At 35.8% G+C, this 23,373-nt stretch overlaps 2 protein-coding genes and 1 long non-coding RNA gene across 3 annotated transcripts; 2 read left to right on the forward strand and 1 right to left on the reverse strand.

Moving 5' to 3' along the window:
• Positions 1 to 8,646: 8,646 nt before the first annotated feature.
• Positions 8,647 to 10,082, reverse strand: LOC145155496 (secoisolariciresinol dehydrogenase-like). The gene is made up of 2 exons (XM_079075601.1): positions 9,974 to 10,082; positions 8,647 to 9,534 (listed from the first exon to the last, which is right to left on the reverse strand). Exons 1-2 carry the CDS (start codon positions 10,018 to 10,020, stop codon positions 8,742 to 8,744), a joined length of 840 nt encoding a protein of 279 aa, XP_078931727.1. The 5' UTR covers positions 10,021 to 10,082; the 3' UTR covers positions 8,647 to 8,741.
• A 3,489-nt stretch (positions 10,083 to 13,571) lies between these two features.
• Positions 13,572 to 14,804, forward strand: LOC145118813 (putative manganese-transporting ATPase PDR2). The gene is made up of 8 exons (XM_079054481.1): positions 13,572 to 13,595; positions 13,646 to 13,681; positions 13,758 to 13,865; positions 13,964 to 14,043; positions 14,139 to 14,233; positions 14,332 to 14,460; positions 14,534 to 14,599; positions 14,722 to 14,804. The coding sequence occupies exons 1-6, from the start codon at positions 13,572 to 13,574 to the stop codon at positions 14,364 to 14,366; spliced, it is 378 nt and encodes a 125-aa protein (XP_078910607.1). The 3' UTR covers positions 14,367 to 14,460; positions 14,534 to 14,599; positions 14,722 to 14,804.
• Positions 14,805 to 15,011: 207 nt separating this feature from the next.
• Positions 15,012 to 15,799, forward strand: LOC145106082 (uncharacterized). Its single transcript, XR_013707463.1, has 3 exons — positions 15,012 to 15,098; positions 15,212 to 15,323; positions 15,593 to 15,799. It is a non-coding gene; the product is annotated as an uncharacterized LOC145106082 (long non-coding RNA).
• Positions 15,800 to 23,373: the final 7,574 nt, after the last annotated feature.

Genomic DNA, 23,373 nt, shown 5'->3' on the forward strand with positions numbered 1-23,373 from the left:
TTTCTGACTTATTAGAGGTATAAAGTTTATACCTTGGTTTCCCATTTCTTAGATCTTCCTTTGGGGTTACATTTTTGTTACTTCTGGGCCATATTGAAGCCATTTTTGGGATTTGAGTGTATCATGAGGTTTTGACTTCAAATCTAGGCACTCATGAGCTTAGGAGGCTTAAAGTTTCCAGCTTTATCAAGCCTTGGCCTTTCCCCATGCCCTAGATCTCTTATATAGCTTAGTTTTGGTGTTTCTAGCTTCATGACACCATGCATAGACGTAAAGTTAGCAACTTTAGGTGGTAACTTAGTCCTAGGGGACTAGATCATGGTTTGGAAGCATTGAACCCAACTGGAAACGACTGAATGGGTTTAGACTATGGGGGACTCGACGAGTTGTTCATGCAACTCGGCCAGTTGGGTCGTGGTTCCCCAACCTTTTCTGTTACTGGGCAAACTCGTCGAGTCTAGGAGATGACTCAGCGAGTTGGACATGGTTTTTGGGTTTGAAGATTGAAGAACTTGACGAGTTCAAAGAGGAACTCGGCGAGTTGTGAGCGAAAAGTCTCGAATCTGTATGAGGAGGAACTCGACGAGTAGGATCGAGATTCCAGGGTTTTATGGATCATGGAACTCGATGAGTTGCCGGGCCAACTCGGCGAGTTGAGTCAACCAGGATGTTGACTTTGACCAGGATGTTGACTTTGACTTTGACCATTGACCAAAGTTGACCCTTAAAGTGGTTATGAGTATGAAAGGGGAATTAAAGGAGATAATTATGTGTAGGAGTTTGAGAGGAGTTGATCCAGGAGCTGAGGACAGTTTAGCTACTACACAACATTCGAGGTGAGTTAGTAGGAGTGGGTCGAAGCACCAATATCGGCCCACTAGTAGTTGATTATAGTTGAGATGATTGTCTTTGTGATAATTGTCTGGTATGCCACTATTTGTTATGCTTTATGTGCTAGTATGCTATGATATTATGTGATAGTGGTAGGAGGGGTAGGTCAGACCCCGTAGCCGGTTGAGATAAACCGGAGGGTAGGTCGAACACCCAGATATGTCTGACAATATGTTATGCTATGTTATTATGTGGTAGTGGTAGGGGTGAAATAGTCCCCGTAACCGGTTGAAATAAACCGCAGGGTAAGTCGGGCACCCAGATATGCCTGACAGGGTAGGTCGAGCACCCAGATATGCTCGGCAGGGGCAGGTCGGGCACCACGGTATGCTTGACAAGGGTTGGTTGAGCACCCAGATATGCTCAGCAGGGTAGGCCAGGCACCCAGATATGCCTGGCAGTATGTTTATTGTATGGTATGTGGTATGATGGGGGAACTCACTAAGCTTTGTTCTTACGATTTTCATGTTTTGTTTCAGGTCCTTCTTCTTCGAAGGGAAAGGGGCCGACACGGTAGCAGCGCATCACACACACGATTTTCCGCATATGAGATTCTTGGGATCTGTACTCTGACATTGTTACTATCTTATGACATGTTTTTGAGAAATATGATCTATGGTTTTTATGAAATGAGATAACTTGATGATGTTTTCTATAATTTGTTTTATGAATCGTTAAATCAAAAATGAAATTTTTGGTCTTGAATTTTGGGATGTTACATGAAGAGGCCTCAATGGACATAAGGTGTTTAAATAGGGTCTTAACCCTAAAAAATTAGGGTTTGGCAACAGCGCATCTACGCCATACGTAGATGGTGTTACGCACCGCAAAGAGCATGCAACCCTCGCGTGTATTTAATGAGCTACGCCCCGCGTACTCATTACTTACGCCCAATGTAAGGACCAATTTGCCATGAATTGGATACTTTAAGCCAAAAAATGAAAATACCTGAAAAACGTGTGTTTGCCATGTAAGGACTAATATGTAATGGGCCATAATATCACAGAGTTGTCCTTCTATTAGTCTTTAGATCAAATGATAAAAATAGTACATATGTTTAAAATCGAATGTCATCCACTTTTTCAAGTTTTTAAATCATAAATATATTAAATATGATCCTTAAAAAATATATTATTTTTGTTATTTATTTATTCGTCTTTAGATCAAATGATAATAATAGTATATATATTTAAAATCGAATGTCATTCACTTTTTCAAGTTTTTAAATCATAAATATATTAAATATCATCCTTCCAAAAAAAGTATATTATTTTTGTTATTTATTTATTCTTCATTAGATCAAATGATAAAAGTAGTATGTATATTTAAAAACGAATGTCATCCACTTTTTCAAGTTTTTAAATCATAAATATATTAAATATGATTATAATTCTTCTAATATTAAAATAATATTTAAACAAAAAAAATGATATATGAAAGTTTTAAAGGTTTGAATCCATTTTGCATCATAGTAGACATGTATGACTATCCCGTACTTATATGAAATTAGTGTACATTAAATCCGAATTTTATTGGTCGTCAATCTCAAAGTTGGATGATTAACTTTCTTCAAAATGTGTTTTTATTTTAAAGTAATTTAGGTTCCAAAATTTCCATTTTGGAATACAGAATTAAACATCTTTATGGAGATTATAAAAAATGTGTTTTTATTGGTTTTGACCGCAATCGTCAATCACATAAATCATATATGATTATATGTATTTAATCATATAAATTATATGTGATTAACATATAATCGCATGTGATTTATACGTATCTACAGACATAGAATTTATGTGGACAAGTTTCATATTCGCATTTTCGGCTCAGTAGTTGTTATTGTATTTAATCACATGTGATTATACGTATCTAATCACATATGATTTTAATGGACAATATTCGTTTTACGTTTTCGATTCAGTATTATCATGTATTTAATCCAATGTGATTATATGTATATAACCACATATGATTTATGTGCGCAAGATTTATTTGTGTCTTGATTCAAAAGTTGTTAGTTGACCACATAAATAATATGTGACTAAATACAAATAATCACATGCGATTATATGTATTTAATCACATATGATTTATGTGATTAAATACATGAGAAAAATAATTGAATCTAAAACTTGAAAATGAGTTTTACAAATCATATGTGATTAGATACATTTAATCTCATGTGATTATATACATAAGAGCAACTATCAAAATCAAGAACGCAAAAAAAAAAAAAAAAAATTATACATAAATCATATGTGATTAAATACATATAATCACATGTGATTAAATACATGAGACCAACTATTGAGTCGAAAACGCGAAAATGAATATTGTCCATATAAATCATATGTGATTAAATACATATAATCTCATGTGAGTATATGTATCTAAGCACATCTGATTTATATGGACAAAAAAATAATGTCAGTATAAATCATATGTGATTAGATACATATAATCACATATGATTATATACATGAGAACAACTATTGAATCGAGAACACAAAGATAAATATTGTCTACATATATCATATGTGATTAAATACATATAATCACATGTGATTATATGTATCTAATCACATAGAATTTATATAGAAAATATTCATTTTCGCGTTCTCGATTCAGTTGTTGTTCTTGTGTATTTAATTATCTGATATTATATGTATCTAACCATATATGATTCATATGGACAATATTCGTTTTCAAAATATCGTTAAATAGTTGTTCTTTTACATTTAGTCACATATGATTTATGTACACAAGATTCATTTTCGTGTTTTTGATTCAATAGTTTTTCTTTTTCCACATTAATCATATGTGATTAAATAAATCTAATCATGTGTGATTATATGAATCTAATCACATATGATTTATGTGGGCACAATTAATTTTTTCTATGTCGATTCAATAGTTGTTCTCATGTATTTTATCACATGTGATTATATGTATAATTGTATGTGATTAAGTACATGAGCACAACTATTGGATCGAGAAGGAAAAAATAAATCTTGTCCACCTCAAATTATATGTGATTATGTATATATATATATATATATATATATATATATATATATATATATATATATATATATATATATATATATATAATCACATGTGATTAAATACACAAAATCAATTATTCAATCGAACCAGCAAAAATAAATATTGTCTACATAAATCATATCTGATTAAATACATATAATCACATGTGATTATATGTATCGAATTATATATGATTTATGTGGATAAGATTCATTGTCACATTCTCGATTCAGTAATTGTTCTTTGTCAACTGTAATTATATATATATATATATATATATATATATATATATATATATATATATATATATCATATGTGATTAAGTACATAAGTACAACTATTGAATTGAGAGAGAAATAATGAATCTTGTCCACATAAATCATATGTAATTATGTACATATAATCACATGTGATTATATGTATTTAATCACATATGATTTTTGTGGACAATATTCATTTTTGCGTTTTTAATTCAATAGTTGGTCTGGTGTATTTAATAATTTACGATTTATGTGAAAAAGATTTGTTTTCACGTTCTTCATTCAATAAATCATATGTGATGAAATATATATAATCATATGTAATTATATACACGAGAACAACTATTAAATCAAGAACATTAAAACAAATTTACGTCCACATTAATCATAAGTGATTAAATACTTATAATCACATGTGATTAAATATATGAGAAAAATTATTGAAAAGAAAAATCAAAAATGAATATTGTTCATGTAAATCATATGTGATTGGATACATATAATCACATGTGATTATACGTATCTAATCACATATGATTAAAATTGACAAAAAATAATTATTGAATCGAGAAGACAATAATGACATATGTGATTAAATATATCTAATCAAATTTGATTAAATATATCTAATCACATGTGATTATATGTATATAATCACATGATTTATATGGACAAAAAAGAATATTGTCCATATAAATCATATGTGATTAAATACAAATAATCACATGTGATTATATACACATAATCACAGGTGGTGGTGATGGGTAGTGGTAGTGTTTAGTGATGTTTGGTGGTTGTAGGTGGTAGGTGGTGGTGGTGGTGAAGGGTGATCGGGGTGACATGTAGGGTGATGATAATAGTGGGTGGCAGGTGGCGGTGGCGAGTAGTGGTGATGGGTGGTGGAGACGGGTGAAGGTGATAGGTGTTGGTGGTGGGTGAGTGGGTGGCAGTTGGTGGTGAAGGTGGTGATGGTGTATGTTGGTTTTGGTGGGTAATGGGTGGGATGGTGATGGGTGGTGGAGGCGGGTGGTGGTGATAGGTGGTGGGTGGTGGTGATGGTCGGTGGTGGTGGGGGTGGGGTCGAGGGTGGGTGGTTGTGATGGGTGGTGGAGGTGGGTGGGTGGTGGTTTTGGTGGGTGGTGGGTGGGGATGATGGGGGCAGGTGGTGGTGGCGAGTAGTGGTGATGGGTGGTGGTGGTCGGTGGTGATGGATGGTGGTGGTGATGGGCGGTGGGTCGTGATGGTGGTGGCGGGTGCTAGTTTTGGTGGGTGGTGGGTGGAGGTGGCGGTGACGAATGGTGGTAATGGGTGGTGATGGTCGTAAGTGGTAAGTGGTGGTGGATGGTGATGGTTGGTGGTGATGGGTTATTGAGGTAGGTGGGGAAGGTGGTGATGGGTGGTGGAGGTAGGTGGTAATGGTGGTGACGGGTGGTGGTTTTTGTAGGTGATGGGTGGGGGTGGTGGTGGATGTGGGTGGTGGTGATGAGTGGTGGTGGTCGGTAGTGATGAGTGCTGGTGCATGGTAGTGGTGGATGTTGTGGGTGTGGTGGTTGGTGGTGGTGGCAGGTGGTGGTGATGGGTGGTGGAGGTGGTGGTGGGTGGTAGGTAGTGGTGGTGGGCGATGGTGGCGGGTGGTGGTGGTTGGGTGGTGGTAGGTGGTGGGTGGTGATGGTGGTGGGTGGTGGTTTTGGTGGGTGATGGGTGGAGGTGGTGGTGACGGATGGTAGTGATGGGTGGTAGTGGTGGGTGGTGATAGGTGGTGGTGGTGGTTGGTGGTGAAGGGTGGTGGTTGGTGGTGGTGGCGGGTGGTGGTGATGGGTGAATGAGGTGGGTGAGGGTGGTGATGATGGGTGGTGGAGGTAGGTGGAGATGGTGGTGGCGGGTGGTGGTTTTGGTGGGTGATGGGTGGGGGTGGTGATGGTGGTGGGTGGTGATGGTGGTGGTGGGTGGTGGTTTTGGTGGGGGGTAATAGGTGGTGGTGGTGGTGGTGGGTGGTGGTTGGTGGTGGTGGCGAGTGGTGGTGATAGGTGATTGAGGTGGGTAGGGGTGGTGGTGATGGGTGGTGGAGGTAGGTGGTGATGGTTGTGGTGGGTGGTGGTTTTGGTTGGTGATGGGTGGGGGTGGTGGTAGCGGGCGGTGGTGGAGGTGGGTAGTGGTGATGAGTGGTGGTGGTCGGTAGTGATGAGTGGTGGTGCATGGTGGTGGGTGTGGTGGTTGGTGGTGGTGTCGGGTGGTGGTGGAGGTGGTGGTGGGTTGTAGGTAGTGGTGATGGGTGGTGTTGGTTGGGTGGTGAGTGATTTTGGTTAGTGTGTTTTTTAATTGTTTGTAACAATTGATTGATTTTTATGAATATTATTTTATAGTTTTAATTAAAAAAATTATATGGTCCAAATATGTTCTCAAATGTTCTCGCAATATGAAATGTTCTCGATTGAACGTTCCTATATATATATATATATATATATATATATATATATATATATATATATATATATATATATATATATATATATATATATATATATATATATATATGAGTTTTTATAAATCATACCATATGATTTTATTTGATACCTATTATGGAAAATTATTATTTTCATAAAATATTTATTTTCCAGTTATACAAGAAATATAAATATTTATCAAGAATCAAATTCTTATAAATATTCAAGTTACGTCAAATTGTTATTAGTGTGACCCTATAAGATCATATGTTATTAGCAAATATCATTCTACAATGATTTTTAGGCATATAAATCGTTCAATCTCGCACTTGCACAAGACTCATAATAGATTGATATTGATGATGGTGAACATCTAGCAACATTTCACTGCTACTAATAACACTCGGCGAAAATGTCATTCATCAACATCTAATTCATAAAAAGATCAAAGCTACGGTTGACTAAATCCACATCGAATATCATTTCTAGAATAATAAAGTCCTATAACTCAATCGTGACATTTCATGCTTACCTTAAAGGAAGGACTTTATTAATGAGTTTGACTAAATTTAATTTGTATGAATTCTGCGAATACGATCATCTCCGTATTTAACGTTATTCTAAGAATAGTTAAATATCTTGGAGATATGATTGGTGTTCTGATGTGACTTAGAGTTCTCAGGTTGATTAAGTATACTTTTAAGTTTTGATGTCGATAGGGTTGTAAAGGAACCGAACATTTAACGAACTTTTCGTGAACCGTTCGGCGAGAAGATCGTTTATGTTCGTTTATTTAATAAATGAACGAACATGAACATATGTTCCCATTCATTTAGTTAAACGAACGAACATGAACAATGGTCTATTTCGTTCAGTTATGTTCATGAACGGTCTTTTATGTTATTCATTTATGTTCGTTCGTGAAAATACCTTTTATGTTCATATATGTTTGTTTATCTCCGTTCGTTTAGCTTGTTCATGAACATAAACGAATAAAAATTAGAAATGTAGTTTGTTAAACGAACGAACATAAATAAGAAAACTCGTTCATTTATCCGTTTGTGTTTGTTTATTGTTCGGCTAACATAAACGAACAAATATGAACAAGCTGTTGTTCGTGCTCGTTCGGTTCGTTTACAGCCCTAGACGTCGATCTTTATGTATTGACGTTTCCTGACACCATTATTTATAGTTTTGCTTCCATTACTTTTGTCTTTACCCCGCCCCCCATCTTTGTTAATAAAATTATTAATGTTCGATGAAAATAATAATATATGTTGTCTTGGAACTTTATATAGATAGGTTTAGTGTATATGTGTCTATGTTCATATATGTTTGTTTATCTACGTTTGTTTATGTTCGTTTAGTTTGTTTACGAACATAAACTAATAAAAATGAACAATGTGATTTCTTAAACGAACGAACAGAAATAAGAAAACTCATTCGTTTCTTTGTTCGTGTTCGTTCATTGTACGGCTAACATAAACGAACAAACATGAACAAGCTCTTGTTCGTGTACGTTCGGTTCGTTTACGACCCTAGACATCGGTCTTTATGTGTTGATGTTTGCCGACGCCATTATTTATAGTTGTGCTTCCATTATTTTTGTCTTGACCCTCCATCTTTAGTAATAAAATTATTAATGTTCGATGAAAATAATAATATATGTTGCATGTCTTGGAACTTTATATAGATAGGTTTAGTGTATATCTGCCTCCATTATTTTTGTCATCGTCTCCGTGGTGTCCTATGTTTTGTATTTATGGTATCGTAGTTATGAGATCGAATCATCCACAGTAAATATCACCATGTTAATTGTATTTAAGTCTATTCTTTTCTAGCCTCTGTAGCTAAATTTCAATTCAACATGTGCATGCTATTTGCAAGAAGTTACCACGGCTGCATAAAATATACTGAAAATAATATAATTGTTGAATTTAAATGGGTTCATCTTCATCATGACTCGGTAAGCTAATTAATTTAAGACAAAATGATAATAGTTGTAATTCCTTAAAACAGCTCATGGAATCTTAAAATTATAAATAAAAAAAAACCATACAACTTGTCTTATTTGTTATGTGATAAGATGAAATCTGTCAGTTTAAAGATTCTCTGGGTATTTAAACATATTAAATGATGGATTAACAATGCCAAATCCGCCATCTATAAACAAATTTTGTCCGCTAATATACTGTGAGTCGCCACTCACAAGAAAAAGAGCAGCCTTAGCAACATCATCTGTTCTGAGTGTTGGTCCCTTAAGATTCCCAAGTAAGTTCATCACAGTTTCTAATGCTTCCCCTTCAAGCCCAACGAAACTTGTGGCTAGTGGTGTGACCATTGCATAAGGAGACAAACAATTGACTCTTATACCAAATTGTCCAAGTTCCACAGCTAGATTTTTGGTTAAACCAGCTACAGCGTGTTTTGCAGCACAATAAGCATGTGAGGCTGCACCACCAATATTTGAAGACAAGCTAGCCGTTGATATAATTGAGCCAGATCGTGCAGGAACCATAACCCTAGCAGCATGTTTCATGCTTAGAAAGACACCTGTTATATTGACACTAAGCACACGCTCAAAGTCTGTCTTTTCATTATCAACGATACGTGGCTTGTTAGGATCTGCTATCCCCGCATTGCAAAACATGATGTCAAGTTTTCCATATGTGGAAACTGCAGTATCTACAGCGTTTTTGACATGTTCTTCATTGGTTACATCACAATGGACATATATGGAGTTTGATGTGCCTATGGCCTCACAAACTGCTTGACCAAATTGGTCTTGGATGTCTGCAATGACAACTTTTGCTCCATGTTCAGCAAATAGTTTTGCAGTGCACTCACCAATACCGCTTGCTGCGCCAGTGATCAATGCTACCTTTCCTTCTAGCCTACACATCGTGTATAATTTTTTTTTTCATGTATGTGTTATTTTGAGATGCATGATTAACATAAAACTAAAACAAAAATTGAGTTAATTAGTTATAAGGACATGACTTTACTTGTTACAAGATAACCAAAAATGGGAATATGGGATTTTATACAAACCTGGCCTGGAGCAATATATTTAAATAAAACATCTAGAACTGATGATCAAGAAATTAATAATATTCACGTTTAATCTGATAAATAATATATTTAATATTTAATATCAACTATGAACTTTTTTCAAGTTTTGAGAAACTAGCACTTTTTCTCATCAAATCTTTTGATCTTTCTTTGCATAATTCAAATTTCTAGATAGACTAAACTTTGGCTAAAACAAACTTTGAACACAGAAATTGTTGATCAACAAAATGATTTAAAAAAATGAATAGCTATAAAACTAACCTTCTTGTTGAACTTGTCATTGTCTTTGGATGAGAGAGAGATGGCATCAATGGAAGTCGATGCTTGAAGAGTTATATAGTAGAGGTTGATTGGCCTAACTTCTTTGTCCTTTAAGGCATATATATATATATATATATATATATATATATATATATATATATATATATATATATATATATATATAAAATCAAGATCTACATAGTCAATAGTATACTACGGTTAAATTTTATATCTCTACATATATAAATTTGATATTTAATTTACATATATATTGTGAAAGGTGATATGACATTAGATATAGTCAAATAACAAATAACTATGTAAGGCCGGTCTTGGAAATTAATATCGTTGCTGAGGAGGAGCAAGAAAAAACAGTCTTTATGATTATTATAAGTTTTTTATTTTTAAATAAATATACATATATATAATATATAATAAAAAAATTACGCCCCTAAAATAATTGAACTCTGTGCAGCTGTTCACTTTGTCTCCTCAACGTCCTCCAGGTAAGGGATAATGACTTGATAGGGTAAGATACTTTTTGAAATGTACACATTTAGTCGTTATTCTTTTTTTTTGTAAAATAATTGAACTCTGTGCAGCTGTTCACTTTGTCTCCTCAACGTCCTCCAGGTAAGGGATAATGACTTGATAGGGTAAGATACTTTTTGAAATGTACACATTTAGTCCTTATTCTTTTTTTTTGTAAAATAAACCCTTATACTTTAAATTTTGTAACAATGTAATCCTTGTGACCGGCTATACCACTACTAGAAACTTGAGTTTCAGCTAGGGATTTTGCTACGGATTTATTCTCTAGCAAAATTTAGACTTATAGCTAGGGAATTACCACAGATCTACCATGTTTTTGATAATTATTTTATTTATTTAACATATGGAATATTAGTGAGGATTTACCGAGGGCTCAGCTACGGATCTCGCAAGTAAATATCGACGGACCACTATTCCTCGCTAATCAGTCAAAAAATGAAGGCACTTAGCTAGGGTTCAACGAGGGATAAAAAAATTGTGTCATCCGGTACGCATTTAGCGAGAGAACGGCGACAAAAACTATATTTGGGGTATCCGTGTTTTGTTTTTTCTATCGCCAATCTCTCACTGAAATTGGCATAACCCAGTTCCATTCTCACGAAGGTGATTTAAGTTTCCTTCCTCCAGCTTTATCACTCTGGACTCTGGAGTAAGTTCCCTTCGATCTGTTAACCCAATTTCGGTTCTGCTTTATCTCACCATCTCTGTTCGAACAGATGACGACACTACTCACCATTGCAGCTCCCGATTCTGGCAACCTCCACAATTTTTAATCTGAAAGTATTATTCCTTAACTTCCGATTCAGGTAAATCTCTTGATTTTAGTTGCTTTAGTCACATATTAGGTTAGTTTTAGTTCAATTGCATAATATACTTTGTTAGGGTTTAATTTCCCTATTTTTTTCTTTTTCAATCATCATCCCTCTTATCTCTTAGCATTACATACACGAGGATCTTCCCTAACTAACAATGCCAATACGTTGTGTGAACTCCATTATTTGGTTAGATTGGCACTCGATTCACTTAAAGTAATAGAAAAAACAGCATCAAATCCACCTGTCCCCGGAACTCCACCCAGCAACACCCCTTCTGCCAGAAGCTAAAAGTTGAGAGCTCAAGTTTATTTTACATTGACGAGTACATCCTCATGACGAGTTATTTCATCTCATCATTAATAAGTCTTCATTTATCTGCATACTGCAACAGTGCTACTTGTTGTTTGTTCTTCTTTTTCAACATCATCATGACGAGTTATTTTACATTGTAACTGTATCTTAGTGCTAAGATGAACTCAATGAAGTTCCTTTGAGCATCATAATGAACTCAATGAAGTTGCTTGTTACTGTAAATTTGTGTTGTTAACATTGATCTCAATGTTGTAACCTAGTGCTAAGAATGAACTTGTTTTTCATAATTAGAGAATTGCTAAAATATATAATTACAGAGTATTGGATTTTGGATATCATCATCCAATACTTTGTAGTTATGTATTTTAGTCATTCTCTAGTTATGTAGTCATATTTAGTTTACCATTTCTGTAACTATTCTATGATTTTATTTGTTACCTGTTACTTGTTGTTTCATTGACCATATCACCATCCAGTACTCTGTAATTTGTACTTTATCATTTGTAATATGTTATCTATTGCTTGTTGCTTCAATTACCATCGCTTTAATTATTCAATCTGTTCTCATTTTTATCATTTATGTAATTCTGAAATACATAATTTTGTAATTATGTAGTAACCATTCTGTAATTTGTTCATTTCTGCCTTTCTGTTAATTGTTATTTATTTATGTGTTTCTTCCAACAGCTATCATGTCTTACACTAATTATTGGTTCTTTTCTTGAAGTGATCTTAAAAGGCTATCTTTGGAAGGAATACTCGTACAATCTTGGTGAAGGTGAATTTGACCTTCTTTTGTCTCTCTTATGTCTTTTTCTTGATTCAAGTTTCTTGTCTCATCATATCTATTTTGACATGTTCAGATTTCCCTTTCTTTTATTGAAGAATCTTTACCATGTCTCTTTTCATGTTCATTTTGTTTGCCCCTGGTTTGCTTTTCACTTTTCTGACCGTTTTACCCTTGGTTTGCCTTTCTTTTATTGAAGAATCTTAAAGTGATATTTGCTCTGTTTTAGTATCCTATGGTATAAAGCTCTCAACTTCGTGTTGAAATTTGACAACTATTAGTGTTTTAAAGGTGTGGTGAAGGTTATAACTGTAATTTTTTCATGATTTAGGGTTTTGAGGACCCAAACAGGAGTAGATACAAGCTTCTTCTGAGCTGTTCTTTAATTATAACATCTGTGATTCCCCCTGAATTGCCAATGGAGTTGTCAATAGTTGTTAATACCTCATTGATTGCACTAGCAAGACATGGTATATTTTGTACAGAGCCTTTTCGTATACCATTTGCTGGGAAGGTGAGCATTAACATTTCTTTTTGTGGTAAAAGTTAAAATTGTATTTTTAGTCCCTGTGGTTTGTTCATTTTTACGGGTATGGTCCAGTTGTTTGATATTTAACTTCTGGTTCCCTAAAGCATAGTTTCTTCACACTTGAAGTTAGATGGATGTTAAATTACATGTAAAAATGACCATTTTGTCCCCCATGGCTTTATGTTTTAGCATGTCTTTGCTATTTTGATCTTAAATCTGGGATTAATGTCTTTTAGCTTCTAATACATTTATATTTGGGTAAGTTATAGTTTTCTACCTTGTGTGTTTGTTGATTGTTACTGGTATGGCTTAATACTTTGATTTTTAACTTCTGGTCCCTGAAATGTTGCTTTTATTGTATTTTTAGTCCCTGACTTTAACACTGTCAATAGATGGATATTAAGTGCGTGTAAACTGTAAAATGACCATTTTGCCCCAGTTTCTTAGCTAGTTTGATCATTTATCTGGGATTAAGTCTTTTAGCTTATACAGTTATACTACATGTATTTTTAGGCAAATGACATTTTTAGTTCCTTATGTTTATTGATTTTTACAAATATGGTCAAATATTTCGATTTTTAGTGCCTAAAATGCAATTTAGTCATGCTTTTTGTCCGAATTGACACTGTTAATTGATGGATATAAAATGACCATATTGCCCTCCATTTCTTTTGCAGGTTGACAAGACGGGAACATTGACATCTGATGACATGGTATTTACAATTCTGCCATTCATGGTAAAAATTTTGTTTCTAGTCTCCCATTTTTTTTTTTGCTTTTTTTTTCCAGGAATTCTCTGGAGTTGGTGGACTGAGTGCCTATTTAGATCTTGAAACAGACACTAAAAAAATCCCAACTCGAACTTTGGAAATTCTTGTTTTTGTGGACAACAAACTGGTATATAAAATATTATAATAATTATAATCTCAAATTATAATATTATGATCATAAAGAAAATACATTATGCATATTTATATTTATGTCATTGCTTTTAGGTTGGTGATCCTCTTGAGCAGGCTGCAATCAAAGGGATAGAATGGAGCTATAAATCTGATGAGAAAGCCATGTCTAAGAAGTAAGACCCGTTATCAATGAAATAAAACCCTAATTAACATTTTTTTAATATATAACTGGTTGAAATTAATAACCAACTTTTTTTTAATATATAAGTGGTTCAAATAGTTCAAAGGCATCACTTTGCATCCCACTTGAAAAGAATGGCAGTTGTTATTCGTACAGAAGAGCATTTTTATGCGTTTGTGAAGGTATTTAAAATGTTAAATACTTAAATATAATATAATATATTATGGTGTATTACCTTTATTCAATTTTCTCAAATTTTTTTAAATGGTGTTTATTTTAGGGTGCACCAGAGACCATTCAAGAAAGATTAAATGATATACCCTCGTTTTATATAAACACCTACAAGAGGTACACACGACAAGGCTCCCGTGTCCTTGCTCTAGCATATAAACCCCTTCCTGATATGACGGTAAGTATTTTTTTCTTATTGACTATTTTGCCCTTCTAGCATCTCTAGTTTTCACTTACACAATTTGTTATAGGTAAGTGAAGCTAGAAACTTGGACAGGGAAGTAGTGGAAACCGGGCTCACTTTTGCTGGTTTTGCGGTATAAATTATTAAATTTTATATTAAATTTAATTCATCTTTCTATAAATTTATTAACATGTTTTCATTTTTCTATGATAAATGATTTTTTTTTGACATTTTTGTTATATAAATAAACTTCAGGTATTTAATTGCCCTATCAGAGCAGATTCTGCTAGTGTCTTGGCTGAATTGAAAAAATCATCACATGACTTGGTAAGTATCACCGAGTGAAAATTGTTTGTTAGAATGCAAGGGTAAAATGATCATTTACTCTCACTCAGATGATTTTATTCAGTCTAGAAAAGAAACAAGCATTTTGTATGCAACACTTTTGTCTACAAGACTTAATGGAGAAAAAAAAAAGAAACAAACTCTTAGTTTCTTTAATTTGATTTTCCAATTTCATATTAGAGTTTTAATCTCAAAACCAACTTTGATTCTTGCTCCAACAAAGAACAAGGAAAGATATGAGTGGGTTTCACCAGATGAAACTCAAGTTGTGAGGCTGTGAGCTACAGGTAACAAGAAATACCAATGTACTTTCATTTATTTGCTTATTATAGCATCCTACTTTTATTTTTTTTGAAAGTACAACTTTGAAAAAAATACATTATCCGCTTTCTGTTTGCAGTGAGGAAGAAGTTAAGGCTTTAGCTGAGGATCATGGCCTCTGTATTGGAGGCGACTGCTTTGAAATGTTGCTGCAGACTTCTGCTGTTGTTAAAGTGATTCCATATGTGAAGGTTGTGAAGCTTTTTTTTTACTAAATTACAACTTTGGTCCCTGTGGTTTACTGTATTTTTCGGTTTTGGTCCAGATTTTGTTTTTTGTATCAGTTTGTTGCCAATATAGACCATGGTTGTTTGATTCAACTCTCAGTTTAGCTTTTTCAAAATGACCACTTTGCCCTTGGACCAAACCTGGAAAATAGTTTGATACAGGGACCAAATTTGTAAAATTTTAAACTTTTTATTTGAAGTTGTTTAGCTAAAAAATCAACTTCAATTATCAGGTATTTGCCAGGGTGGCTCCGGAGCAAAAAGAGTTAATAATGACAACTTTTAAATCATCCGGGAGAGTAACTTTGATGTGTGGTGATGGCACTAATGATGTTGGAGCTTTGAAACAGGTAATGCAAGAAATAGCAATTTACTTTCATAGTTTTGTTTTTTGATGTTTTTTAAATGATACTTTGGTAAACTTTTATAGTTTTGGTATTGTAATGTTTGGATGTATCATTATTTGATGTTTTTAGTATAATAATTTGATGATTGTAGTATTTTTTTTCTTTTAGAATTATAATAAAAAAAATGATATTACAAGTTCGCGACGGATTAGTGACAAAAAAAAATTAATGCATGAATTTTGCGAGGGATTAGCTACGGAAAAAAATCATGTCTAAAGTTTGCGACGGATCAGCGACGGAAAAAAAATATTTAATGTATGAATTTTGCAAGGGATTAGCTAAGGAAAGAAATCATGTCTAACTTTTGCGACAGATCAGCGACAGAAAAAAAAACAGTATATGAATTTTGCAAGGGATTAGCTAGAGAAAAAAAACTGATCACGGAAATTTGCGACAGAATAGCGACGGAATGACTTTAACAAATTTTGTCGCTAATTCCCTGAGTAAATGTATTGAGTGACATTTAGCGACGGATATTCTATCGCTAAACTTGTCGCAAGGAAAAACGGATCCGTCGCTAAAACCCTCACTGAGTTATTTGCCACGTTTTAATTACCTATGGAGTGAATCCGTCGCTAATCCATCGCAAACCACATTTAGCGACGGAATAGCGACCGATTCTTCCGTCTCTAAAAGCCATGTTTCTAGTAGTGTACCCGGTATACCGATCATATACGAATTTTCTTTTAGGGAAAATGACTTGATAGGGTAACATACTTTTTGAATTGTACACATTTAGTCCTTATTCTTTTTTTTTTGTAAAATAAACCCTTATACTTTATTAATATGTACACATTAGGTCCTTTTCACCGGATTCTACAGGTTTTGCTGATGTGGAAGCACAAGTGGCACTAAATAGCAATTAATTAGCTTAGTCACCGGATGTGAGTGATCCTCCAACAACAAGAAAAGGGCGGCGACCCTTCTCTTTCTCGTCTCTCTTCCTTCCGGTCGAACAGCAACAGCCAAACACCCTTTACCTGTTGTGTTTCTCCGATCTGTCTCTCTTTGCCTCCATCTTTGAGATATGTTGCCAGAAAAAGAAGAAAGAATCGACGAGGGGGCTACCATAGCAGCTCCTCGCCGCCAACTACCGTCTCTACTTCCTCCTGCCTCCCCCTTCGACCTTGTTGTTTTTGTCATCATTCCTCCTTGCTACCAGTGATGTGTAGGAACACACAAAGGAGTCGCCGGAGATCGGGGTTCTCCCTCTTTTTCATGATGAATAAAAGTTGGAAAAATCTCGTTGTGGATATGTGGATGCCACCTAGGTATTTCATTTCAACAAAATAAAAGAAAGGGAAAATGACTTGATAGGGTAAGATACTTTTTGAAATGTACACATTTAGTCCTTATTCTTTTGTTTTTGTAAAATAAACCCTTCCACGTCAGCAAAACCTGTAGAATCCGGTGAAAATGACCCAATGTGTACATATTAATAAAGTATAAGGGTTTATTTTACAAAAAAAAAAATAAGGACTAAATATGTACATTTCAAAAAATATCTTACCCTATCAAGTCATTATCCCTCCAGGTAACTATGTATTGATGATTAGACACAAGAACTCTAAAAGATAACTTAAAAAAAAAAGTTATAGAGCATGTTTGGGAGCTTCTAGCCTTTAACATTGTTCCGTTTTAAATAAAAAAAACTTTGTTTGTCAGTACAAACTTTTAGCGTTTAGTTTAAACAAAACGTTTCAAATTCAAAAGTTACCTCATGTAACATTTAATAAATCGCTATCAGCTATCCGCTATCCGCTACCAGTTAGTTTACCGAACACGCTCATAAAATAGAAAGATGGAAGTGGTTTTAACATAACTATCTTAACTTTTATTTTTCAAAGTATTTAAAGTTGAAAATTATAAAGTCATAATCCGTAAAATGCCATCTCCGTTCTTCGGGAAGAAAATTTGGTACCCTTTTGTCACTTTCCTAGAAAAGTTCACCAACCCCGCAAAATATATATTCATAGAATTTATTTTATTTTAATAATAGGCCGTTTGTTAAAATAAAAAGTACTAGAAAAATTAAAATACATTAGTATCTATAAAAATTGAACTTGCTAACTCTATATAATTCCTCTCGCCAAAAAACTGTAATATGTTTATTTTGCTTGCTGGTTAGAGTTTTCGATTTTATAGCAAACAGTCAGGATTTCAAGTCTTGGTGCATCCTTTTTTCTTTACGTTGGTCTTCTATATTTCTTGAGTTTATCTTATTTTTTACTTAATTGCCTTTGCTTTTTTACATTGCCCCTTCTTCATTGCGATTGATCTCCGTCCAATCACCACCGGGAGAAGCCTTCACCACGTCACAGGGGGATGGGTCTCTTTTGTCATACAATTGGAATCAGAGCTTTCGATGGGATTCCCGTTTATCGTTCACAAATTTTGACCTACTTATACTATATGCTTCATCCATGGCTTCAATTTGCTTTTATTTTATTTTTTCCTTCATGTATAATCGACTTTTTTATCCAACCATCTTTTTAGACAGGTAATGACTTTTGTTGTGTACAGCAATTCATTGTCAAAGAAACCAATTTTTTTTTACCAAATTTACATATATGTTGCATGTCTATTTGAACAGGAGGAAAATTGATAGGTATCCCATGCTATACTTGAGGCCACCTCCATGGCCAGACCCAATAACCGTGACACTTTTGTGATGCTTCCTTGATGATCGCCAATATCACTGCATGGAGTTTAACTCCCCCACTATCCATATTATCAGGTAGTATAGTTATTCATTTAGTATCATGGTAAACTACTAGCACCACTAGTTCCTTATTTTTAGTATTTCCTCTACTATTTAAATGTTATGCATTTGGAATGAGAAGAATTTAGTAAAAAGTTATATATCGTCTCTTTATTTCCTTAGGAGGTTGACCACCTCGAATCGGTCTTTATCAATGGTACTTTCATTCCCGTTCATCATGCCTCCCCGTCAAGATCCGTCCACCATGTCACACCGTCAAGTATCCGCGAGCAACTCTCCACACTCATCGCTATTTCTACCGCTAATTTCCGCCGCCCTGATGCAATTATCACACAAATGGTCACCGTCAACACCCTCATCGGCATTCAAACCAGAACAATGGCAACACTCATCCTGCCTCCACCTCCGCTTCCACCACCGAATGAACAATCAAGGCCGCCAACAATGTTATCCCCACCGCTACCGCCTCCACCAAAATCGATTCCATCAAGTTTCTCACCAAAACAACAATTGTCATCCTTGCAACCACCGAAATTGAAAACTATCTTCGGAAAAATCCAACCTGTCACATTTAACATTCAACCGAGAGACCAACGATTTTCTGGTTTCATTCCTCTACAAACTAACTTTTCTGACCTCGAAGACAAGATCAATTTTAAGGGTGAGGGAATTGATACGTATCCCATGCCATACTTGAGGCCACCTCCATGGTCAGACCGAATAACCACCTTTTGTGACACTTTTGTGATGCTTCCTTGATGATCGCCGGTATCACTGCATGGAGTTTAACTCCCCCACTTTCCATATTATCATGTAGTATAGTTATTCATTTAGTATCATGGTAAACTGCTAGCACCACTAGTTGCTTATTTTTAGTATTTCCTCTACTATTTAAATGTTATGCATTTTCATTGTTTTGGAATGATAAGAATTTAGTTAAAACTAATATATATATATATATATATATATATATATATATATATATATATATATTGGAATCATAAGTCCTCATTTCCCTCCACCCATGTCTTCCACCCACAATAAAGGAGAGGACACCAACAAGTTGGTTGGGTCTCATACTTATTAATATATGATTGAAATGATTAAGTCCATCCTATATATTCAGTGAATTACCAAGAGGGTAATACACAACAAAACACAACAACAAAACACAGCAACATACACAGACATATATATGTAATTGGTTTTGAGTTATATTTCCAAATCAATCAAAGAGTGAGTTTGATATATTCTTCTGTGTTTATACAATTGATATACTACAATTGTTTATACAATTGCTATACCATACAATTGCTATACTAGAATTGGTATCAGAGCCTTGAAATCAGTCAAGGGGAACTGAGAAATCAAGGAAGCTTATCTGTTTAAAATGTCCAATGTTGAAGATGATCGAAGTGGGGGTGCTGCTGCTCCTCCGACGAGAATCAAGGAAGTCGGAACCACATCGGTGGCCTGCCCAATGTTAACCCAGACAAATTACACTGTCTGGGCTCTACGCATGAAGGTCGTCCTGCGTATACACAAGGTTTGGTCAGAAATCGAACCTGGAACAACTAAAGTTGAAGAAAAAGACTGCTTAGCAGTAGGCTTACTATATCAAGCAATTCCCGAAGCACTTGTGATGCAAATTGGGGATGTCAGCTCCGCAAAGGCTCTCTGGGAAGCAATCAAGGCCCGTCACGTTGGCGCTGATGGGGTGAAAGAAGCCCGACTTCAAACCCTGAACACCGATTTCGATCGGTTGAGGATGAATGAAACGGAGACCATCGACTCTTTCACCGGAAAGCTCTCCGGTTTAGCTTCGAAATCTGCATCGCTTGGTGAAATGATAGACGAATCGAAGCTTGTGAAGAAGCTTCTGAAGGTCGTTCCCAGACGATTCATCCATTTGGTAGCATCACTCGAGCAGGTGCTCGATCTGAAATCCGTGGGCTTCGAGGACGTAGTCGGACGTCTGAAAGCTTACGAAGAGAGAATAAGAGAGGCAGATGATAACGAAGATGGTGGCGCGAAGGTGTTGTTTGCCTCGAGATCGACTGGCGGCTGGAGCGGTGGTGGAGCGTCTGGTTCGTCCGGAGGATCATCGGGAGGGACGAAGGAAAAAGGGGGATCAAAAGCTTATAATCAGGGGGGCAAAACCGAGTCGGGTGGATCCGGTGGAGTCGGGTCTTCGAATGGATCCGGGTCAAAATTAACCCGACCCAATTCGGCCCAAAACAATAATAAGCCCAATAACCGGCCCAATTCTACTTCGGACTCGAACCGTAACCCTAAAAAAGATCTGTCAAAAATTATTTGTTACAGATGCGATAAATCGGGCCATTACGCATCCAAATGTCCGGACCGAACCCAAAAATTCCAAGAAAGTAATTTTACTGAACACGACGATGCCGATGAAACAGTATTTCTACACGAGTCCGTATTTTTGAACGAAGAGAAGGTGATACCGTCTCGATACAACTCACAAGAAAACGATGTGTGGTATTTGGACAACGGGGCAAGTAATCACATGACGGGAAATCGTTCATTTTTCTCCGAACTCGACGAAGGAATAACCGGAAAGGTCAAATTCGGTGATAATTCGTGTGTCGAAATAAAAGGGAAAGGCTCAATTGTTTTCCAAGGAAAATCGGGGCAACAACGATTGATAACGGAGATTTATTTCATTCTGGATTTGAAAAATAATATTTTCAGTCTCGGACAAGCAACCGAAGCCGGGTGCGATATTCGGATGAAAGACAACTATTTGACAATGCATGATGCCGACAACTGCTTATTAATGAAGGTACAAAGAACTCCAAACCGCCTTTATAAAATACAGTTGCCCATTGGAGTACCTATTTGCCTTCATTCAAGACTAAGTGAAGACACGTGGCGCTGGCATGCAAGACTTGGACACATCAATTTCGAGTCAATGAAAAAGATGTCCAAGAAAGGTCTAGTCAAAGGGTTACCCTATTTTGACAGTAAGAATCAATTGTGTGAATCTTGCTTGGTGGGCAAGCAAACAAGAAAGTCATTTCCATTAATGACGACGTACAAAGCAACACGACCATTGGAGCTAGTTCATGGTGATTTATGTGGTCCGATAACACCGTCAACGAAGGGTCAAAATCGATACATTTTCACACTAATTGACAATTTTTCACAGTATATGTGGATTTTTCTCTTAAAAGAGAAAAATGAGGCGTTATTACACTTCAAAAAATTTAAAGCTTTGGCGGAGAATGAGCTCGGAAAGTCTTTAAAGGTGTTTCGAAGTGATCGAGGAGGTGAGTTTACTTCGCTCGAGTTTAATTCCTTTTGTGATATAAATGGAATCAAACGCCATCTTACCGCCCCATATTCACCACAACAAAACGGTATTGTGGAACGAAGAAACAGAACACTTATGGACATGACACGAAGTATCATGAAGGCGATGCATGTTCCAAACTACCTATGGGGAGAAGCGGTAAAACATTCCACAAACCTGATCAACCGTGTTTACACAAGAGTACTTGGTGATACAACTCCGTACGAGAAGTTGTATAAAAGAAAACCTAATTTGGAGAACGTACGTATCTTTGGGTGTTTAGCGTATGCAAAAGTTGAACCGGTAAACGTGAAAAAATTGGATGCAAGATCAAGACCATTGGTTCATCTTGGTTCTGAACCGGGTACAAAAGCCTATCGGTTATTTAACCCGGTTACACAAAAAATAATCGTAAGTCGAGACGTTATTTTTAATGAAACCAAAGGATGGAATTGGGTTAACGAAGCTACACCTGACAATGAAGAACCAGGATCATTCATAGTACCATGGGATTTACCGGAAGATGAGGCAAACAACAACCAAGGAAACGATGTAAACAACGAACCAAACGAATCGGATCACGAGATTGAAGACGGAGTGGAGGTACAAGAAAATGAGCAACCAAGTCCGATCAACAACAACGTGAACAATGTTCAAAACCAAAGGCCCACAAGACAAAAGGTGCTTCCAATTCGATTACGAGATTATGTACTTTATGTTGATGAAATTGAAGAACTTCTCCTAGCAACCAATGACGAGCCGATATCGGTTGAAGAGGCGAAGAAAGAACCAGAGTGGGTCAAAGCCATGAATACAGAAATCAATTCGATCAACAAGAACAATACTTGGTCTCTCGTAAACAAACCTATGGGGGTGAAGCCCATTGGACTCAAATGGGTGTTCAAGCTGAAGAAAAATGCAGATGGCACCATAAACAAACACAAGGCGAGGTTGGTTGCTAAAGGGTACGTGCAACAACCTGGTATTGATTTCCAAGAGGTATTTGCTCCGGTAGCTCGAATTGAAACAATCCGGTTTCTTATAGCCCTAGCCGCTACCAATGGATGGGAACTTCACCACTTGGATGTCAAAACGGCTTTCTTACATGGAGAATTGAAAGAAACCGTTTATATGTTACAACCGGAAGGCTACATAAAGAAAGGCGACGAGCACAAGGTGTATCGTCTTTCAAAAGCACTATATGGTTTAAGACAAGCACCTCGAGCATGGAATACGAAACTTGATGGGATTTTAAAGAGTATGAAATTTCACAAGTGCATGAAGGAACCATCAGTGTACAGAAAGACAGAAGGAACTAACTTGCTAATCTTAGCAATTTACGTTGATGATTTGTTTGTCACAGGTACAAATTTGAACATGATCAAAAGGTTCAAATTTGAAATGTCCAAGAACTTTGAGATGTCGGATCTTGGAAGATTAACTTACTACCTGGGCATTGAAGTCAAACAAGAAGAATCAGGGATTACTATAAACCAAGAAGCGTATGCTAGACGCATTCTAAAAGAAGCCGGTTTACACGATTGCAATCCGACCCACATTCCCATGGAT

This window comes from Lactuca virosa, chromosome 1 (genome assembly GCF_052849685.1).
Source record: "Lactuca virosa cultivar CGN04683 chromosome 1, Lactuca_virosa_CGN04683_v6, whole genome shotgun sequence".
NCBI lineage: Eukaryota > Viridiplantae > Streptophyta > Magnoliopsida > Asterales > Asteraceae > Lactuca > Lactuca virosa.